Genomic DNA, 7,729 nt, shown 5'->3' on the forward strand with positions numbered 1-7,729 from the left:
GTTCTGCTTTGTATAAATTATATTTTTATTTTATTTTATTTTAATCCTAAAATAAGCTCTTCATCTAATTTGATGTTGTACTTTATTCAAAATTTATATCATGCCTTATTTATTTTAATAAATCTTTTAACATTTTAATTGGAAATTTACATTGAAACAATGTACGTGGTGGCATGTGGACTTTGCCGTGCGAAGGTGATTGATAATGTGGGCACGTGGTGACATGTGTGTTAGATTCATGATTGTGGTTTATGATTTGTGACTATGGGGTGTGGTGCCTCGGACTAATTCTCATTGTAAATCATGTGTTGGAACAACTTGATTACTTGGATTGTCATTTGTTTTCCCTAATTGATTTCATTCACATTTTAATTGTGTTCTGATTACTTTGCCGTTTTACCACATGTATGCTTCTTGTTGCCATTTGTTGTTTTCTATTATTCTGTTGTTAGTCTTATATTAATATTCCTTTCATGGTTAGCCTAATATTGATGTTCTTTCCACTGTTAGCATTATATTTATATGCTTTCACATGTTATTGTCTAGTGGGTGTCTTGACTTACCTTATCACTACTCCACCGAGGTTAGTCTAGATACTTACTGGGTACTCATGCTACGCTTCTGCACATTTTTGTGGAGATCCAGGTGTTGATCGTTAGCTAGCTATTGGAGATTTTCTACGGGGAATTCAAGGTATACCTGCCATTACGCTCGCAGGCCTCGGAGTCACCTTCTGGAACTTTACTTTATTACTGTTTACTTTCATTCCAAACAGGGATGTATTTGATAATCGTATTTACTCTTAGTAGAGCTTATGACTATGTACCACCGATTTTGGGGTTGTATAACAATTGTTTGATTTTAGCTACATTATTTCATTCATTTGTCTAATGCTTATACAGTTAAGTTGGTTAAACTTGTTACATCTGCTCATGTGTTAGGTTTACCTAGTCTTAGAGATTAAGTGTCATCACCATTTCTAAGGTGGAATTTTGGGGTCGTGACAACCTGTCCATTTAGTTTTCAAAGGCATGCAATATCTACTCTCCTCCTTTTTAGGGTATTCACTAATTTCATTAATTTTCTTGTCAAAGTGCCTATGTTCCAGCTACCTACCCGAACATGCCTCTCTTGGACTTGCTTTTTCACCCTCATCCATTCATCGTGGGAGTATCTTTTCTTGTTTTACACTACATCCGGATACTGATGTGGCGAAATTTATAATATCTGTCCGCTGATCTGACAGAACCCTTTCATATTTTATAATATCTGGGCACTGATGTGACAGAACTAACTTCTTTATCTGAACCCGTCCATGATTCATACTCTCTCACACCCATGTTACAATATAGTGGAACTCTTTGCTCAATTTTCATCATATCTGGGTGCCAACATAACACGTGCCAAGATGGGCATGTCCCAACGATATTTGTATTATGAGGATTCATCATGAATTGATAAGTTTTATACTGGTTGTCGGCTACCGCAACCCTCGTCCTTTAACTAGGCTTGTGATCAGCAATGTGAGCAGGCTCACACTAACGTAAAATATAGTTATATCAAAATAATAATATTGAGTATTTGGTATAATTACTTATTATTTATATGATAATTTAAATATATCAAAATACAACATTCATTGTAAATTAAAAATTATTTCATAAACTAGAAGGAGAATAAAAATACGGTAAAAATAAAGATGAGAAGAAAGGAATGGTAGAAACAAAAGAGGAAAAAAAAGGTTAAATTAATGAGTGTTAATTTGAGAAATATAAATTTAGGGTAAGGATAATTTTGCCTTGAAAAAAATTAATTTTCTAATTTTTCTTCTGCTTTTGGAAGAAGCTAAAATTTATAGCTTCTTTCTAAAAGCAGAAAAACTGTTTTTGCTTCTACTCAAAAGTACTTATTCGTCTTGGCTAAATACCTTAAATTTTTAAAAAAGTACTTTTCTAAACAAAAAAAAAAATTAAAAAAATTCAGCCTCTCCGAAACTTGGCCAAATAGACTCCAAAGCCTAAAACTTCATTAATTTACCAGCATTATTGGCTACATTGCTGACGGCCCATAATTAAAAGCGGGGCTAGGCAGAGATCGATTTAGGTTTCTAAATCATTGAGTGCAGAATACTATTACGTCCATAACTATGCGCAAACTTGGTACAAAAAAGTATATGTATCTAAAAATAGCCCAACTACTCAATCGATAGTAAATTGGTAATGGCCCATGCACACCCATAATCTGAAAAATACATTGTCCTGGGTCAACCCTCTAATTAAAGAAACGAAGGATAACAATTTATAACTAAAGGTAGTCCAAGTAAGCGAGTTAAGTTAATTAAACTTGGGCAGGTTAAAAGGATAATAATAATTTATAATAATTTACCATCCAACTCGCCCAAAACTTGCTTTAATCAAAATGAGTTTGGTCAAAATGGATCATGAATAGTGAATGCACCATTAAACCAGTTTATTTTGTGGTCTATCAGGCAACTAAGAGAGGTTTAAAGAATGTTTTGTCGTGATGGTGACTAGTGAGGCTTTGTTGATGCATGCTACTAATGTCAACTGGAATTTTAGCAGTTACCTTCGTCAACAAGCACCAGTGGTCTAGTGGTAGAACAGTACCCTGCCACAGTGCCCTGGGTTTTGTTTCCCGCTGGTGCATGCATTATTTGGTTTTTAGATTATTACACCAAAGACGTAACTTCAAATCTAGGCTCAGAGGTTACTACTATCAACAGAATTATTTTCATAGAAAAGTCATAACTACGACAACCGCTACATGGACATCAAGAAGTGTTAAAATCACTCAAAAAAACATCAAATTATATGACAAACTCAGTTTTCAGAGTTAGTTGATCATACTAGAATTTATCTACGCCGATTCCATCTCTGAAGACCTCATATGCAGCTCTATTACGCGTTCGCCTCAGCCCAGCAGTGAAATGAAGCTCTGTTTTTTCACATAAAACAACACTAACTGTTACCCAAAGGAACATCACTTTTGTTTTCATTCCCTCTATGTCAGCAAACTTTCCCTTCTCCAAATGTCCAGTAACAGTTGTGTTAAACCGTACTACAGATGAATCTTTGTAACCAACTTCACATATCTCGGGTATATGGACAGTAAGCTTCTTCGTCTCTTCATTAAACTCGTAGTTGGTTGCGTCACGAGGGAAAATACCTACTGGAATGTCATACTCCTTTAGCAGCTCGGGCAATGGCTTTTGCACTTTTCCTGGAAAACCCAACATTAAGTAGGCACAATATATATATCTACTAACGTGGAGACAGGATTTTAAGGGGATTAAGGAAATGCTAAAGGGTTGTGACTGAGAGTTGACCAGCATTAAGCATTTATAGAACCCTTTGTACGAGTATTAAATTTCAACTTCTTATCTTGAGCGGCTATCCTAATTGTTTTTAATATTAGGAATTTGTTTTACCCTCGGGACAAGATTCAATCATACATGAGGAATGGAAGTGATTGACACAGGAGCTCCTATAAATGTTCCTATGGGGGGAGCGGTTCTGCGACGAATTTTTAACGTGCTCGGAGGGCCTATTGATAATTTAGGGCCTGTAAATGCTAGTACAATGTCTCCTAGTCATAGATCTGCGCCCGTATTTTTTGACCAATCCACTATTGTAATTTTTTGGCGAAAAAGATTCAATTAAACCTCATTGAGCCAATGTAGCTCCATCATTGTCTACTAATCAGCACTCTCGGAATCTCTGCTGTGAATTAAAAACTCGAGGGAAAAAAGCCCAAGGGTATGACTCTCGAGCACCTTTAATTGTTGGGATATAGAATGTAAGAGAAATTCATATGTGAAACTTTTGATAAAAGCAAAAAGGGAGGAGCCAATTTGAGTCATGCAGGCAAACGACTAACCTTTAATCTTGTTCACCAGCTTTTTGGTTCCTCCTGCAATACTGTTTTGCAAGTTCTAATTTGAGGGAAAAGGTCAGTATGAAGAAGAAAATACAAATAAATATAGAAGAATTTCATGTAGCCCCAAATTTACATTAACATTATGATTTGATAAAAATATCTAAATTTGGAAGAATTCTCCAAAATAAGATCACAAGAAAGAACAGTCTAATATTAATGAACCAGATCACAAACAACTCCTAGAAAACATACGCTATTAAGGATAAATATAATTCCAGATTTATAGAACCTTTTAATGATGCCACAAACATAACAAAAGAATTCCAGTATCAGATCCTCCAAAACTAAGATAATTACATTTGTTACAAACAGAAAATCCCAGGAATTAGATATGGGAATGACATGGAAAAAATGCTTACATTAAGATCATTGCTGACGGAACTGAGCTCCTTGTTGGCTTTTTGACCAAAATAATAAGAACCTGCTTTGTTAATTATCGAATCCATTATTATTTATGTCTTTACAAAATGTAAAATTTCTATAATAACAATGAAATAGGCTGTAATTATTTCTGTATTTAGAGATTCTAGAAGATTTCTTCTTCTTCTTCTCTTCTCTCTAAGGGCAATTGAGAAAGGGAAAGAGAGAGGAGGAATTTTCGGTAGTTAATAACAATACTACCAATCCTTTTCTGGCGGATTGAACCATGAGGATAAAAACTGAATACTTAAGCTTTTTCATGTTTTTAAACATTTCTTTTCTCAATTTTTGAAATATATTCTACTATTTAGAGATTATATAGAAGCATTGTAAATTAAAAGGAGTAATTGTTATAATTAAAATCGGGCAAATGACATATTTGGCCGGTTGACCAAAAATAATTATATTCATCAATCAAATATATAAAAAATATGTATATTGTTTATTAATATATAAAATTTTTATATTTTATCGGTCATATTTTTTGGATCGGCTATACTACGTAGATTTTCCATTAAAATCATCACAAACACGTCTAATAAAATTCTTATTAAAAGAGAAAAATTGTATGAAATGAAGAAAAGAAAGTTCGACTCACCTCATAATTAGCTGTTACTGTTGCTCCCTGTCCTAGATACGAACTCCTTTTTTCTTTTTTCTCTTTTTAATTTTTTGGTATAGCCATCTGGTGTATGAAATTAAAACACTAGCTCAATTATTTCAAATTCTTATCGCCTAGGCCCCATTAGAAGGGATCAACGCTCACACGAGTTTCTTCGTTCCGGCTCAAATTCAAAATTTCTGATTATGAATCAAGTGATCTCATCCATCTCACTATATTCTTATGATTTCCGGAAATTATATACAATTTTGAAATTGTAATTTGATCAATTCAAATTATACTTTTGTTTACCCGAAAAACGGATAGAGTTGAATTTATACGTGGTTCTAAGGATACGTGATATAAATTGATATAAATCAGGAAAAAAATATAAATTGATTTCGAAATTAGTTATAAAAGGAATGAATACAAACCGAATGAACTAGTTGGCCTAAGCCTTCAAGTTTTATTACCTCCAAATTGAGTGAAGAACCTTTGGTAGAAAAAACAATATGACTATATATCAAAAGCCAAAAAGAATAATATTTGCTCTCTTTGCTATATCTCTCAAAAAGAATATGTGAATGAAAAAATCTCCCTTGTACAGATGATAACCACTCTTAAAATAGTGGGAGAACCCTACTTTGGATATAATTAAAAAATACATAGTGGCGATCCCATGATAGATTAATTAATTAATTTTTCCTTGATTCAAGCCGTGATTTCCGCCGAGATTCTCTCTCCAAATGCGTCTATAACGACTTTTTTGTTTCTTGGCTCGATCTCGATCTTGGCCGATCTCAATCCTGGCCGGTCTATAGGTCTCGAGCTCGATCTTGACTCGGTCTCGATCTTGGTCAATCTCGGTATTGATCGGTCTCTGGGTCTCGAGCTCGATCTTGACTCGGCCTCGATCTTGGCCGGTCTCGGTATTGATCGGTCTCTAGGTCTCGAGCTCGATATTGACTCGGTCTCGATATTGATCGGTCTCTGGGACTCGAGCGCGATAACCTAACTTCGTATCATGGCTCGATATTACAATGATGAATTTTGGACCATCATGTTCCAATCTCGATTAGTCATACGAAGAGCATACTCAGTTTTGACCGTATACAGATAGTCCCCTCGTTTCTCGAAAAGAAGATGACGAGAAACGATATGAATTTTCGAACTTCGACTTGGTGGATGATGATGTCAGCAACGAGCCTGATTGTGACGTATGCGACAAATGTCCCGTCGGTCCAGTTACCAAGGCATTAAATGCGCGTCAGTCAATGGTCGTCCACTATCAGTTTTGAACCGTCGTTGTGAAACCAATAAATAGCCCCCTTCTTTATCATTCCAAACTTTTACTTTCAAATCTTTTTCTTTCTAATCTTCATAGTTCTTTGCCTTCTCCAAAGCTCCCTATTTCCAAGTTTTCAGATTTCTTTGCATGTTTTTCCTAAAACACCAAATACTTCTATCTACATTCTTCTTTGTTCATAAAAACTAAATGGCCAAAACAACTAAAACCGTTCTGTAGAAAGAGGTTGCTTCCTCATCTTGGTCGGCCGGCGAGAAAACAATGATGGAGCCACGCCTTAAAGAACTTGTTCCCGGGGGGTGTGTTATTGATTCCGACTTTAAGGTCGAGAAACCCTCATCGTTGCTGGTCGATGCGAGCCTGTATCGAGATATATATGCTCGATATCCAAAAACCTTCTTGATTTGGTGAAGAAAGATTGCAACTGGGAAAACAAAGAGGTTGTGATACTAGCACCGGAGAAAGCGATCACTACCCATGTGGAAGGGTACCTGAGTGTTTAAACTTATCTTTTCACGCTGGGTCCCCTCGATCCGGTCATCGTCGATTTTTGCAAGAAATACCAGGTGACCCTCGGCTAAATTCACCCTTCTTTCTAGAGGATCATGATACTGCTACATTTCTTTGTGAGCAAAATCGACGGGCTTCCCTTTACCGTCGACCACCTCGTAAGATTATATAGCCCTCGACTCTACCGAGGTGGGCTGATAAATCTTCAACGTCGGCCACCAAGGCATTCATCTCGAGTATAGATGAAGACAATGATCGGGGTTGGATGCGCTGGTTCATTTAGGTAAGACCTCGGACCTGATCCCGGCTTAGAGCAAGCCATTTCCTGGGAAATGGAATATGAAACGTAAGTATGATCCCATTTTAAATTTCTATTTGTTGTTTTACTTCTTTACCCTTTATTATCAGTGTTTTTCTCGATGCAGCTGTTGCTTGGATGCCGGGTGCGGTTCCCTACCTCGAAAACTAGGTCTGGATCCTGGTTTCGACGTCAACATACGCCGAGCGCGCGTGGCGCGATTTGTCAAAGGGCCGATGGGTGGCTCGTACTCGTGGTAAGCCTTCTTCTTGGCTTACCGATTTGCCTATCGTTCAAGCATTTTTTACCAAGCATGAGTTTACTTATTTTCTCCTTTTGCAGGTCTCGGAAAGGATGCGACTATGAGACCCCCGTCCGGTGATGAAGAAGCTTTACCGCCTATCTCGAAACCAGCATAGGTGATTAAAAGAAAAAGGGCCTCGAACTCCGAGGGTCAAAAATCCAAAAAGAGAGCGGCCCGTAAACCCAAGGGGAATACAATCCCACTAACTATGGAGTCAGTCCAAAGACTAAGGGATGAAGAAGAAGAAGAAGAAGAAGAAGAAGAAGAAGAAGAAGAAGAAGAAGAAGAAGAAGAAGAAGAAGAAGGAGATTCTGGGTTGGTGGCGCGTGCACG

General features: G+C 36.7%; 1 protein-coding gene across 1 annotated transcript; it reads right to left on the reverse strand.

The window, feature by feature from the left end:
• Nucleotides 1-2,731: 2,731 nt before the first annotated feature.
• On the reverse strand, nucleotides 2,732-4,655 carry LOC107796205 (uncharacterized protein At5g01610-like). The gene is made up of 3 exons (XM_016618950.2): nucleotides 4,317-4,655; nucleotides 3,898-3,952; nucleotides 2,732-3,240 (listed from the first exon to the last, which is right to left on the reverse strand). The coding sequence occupies exons 1-3, from the start codon at nucleotides 4,401-4,403 to the stop codon at nucleotides 2,867-2,869; spliced, it is 516 nt and encodes a 171-aa protein (XP_016474436.1). The 5' UTR covers nucleotides 4,404-4,655; the 3' UTR covers nucleotides 2,732-2,866.
• Nucleotides 4,656-7,729: the final 3,074 nt, after the last annotated feature.

Source organism: Nicotiana tabacum, chromosome 2, assembly GCF_000715075.1.
Source record: "Nicotiana tabacum cultivar K326 chromosome 2, ASM71507v2, whole genome shotgun sequence".
NCBI classification, from domain to species: domain Eukaryota; kingdom Viridiplantae; phylum Streptophyta; class Magnoliopsida; order Solanales; family Solanaceae; genus Nicotiana; species Nicotiana tabacum.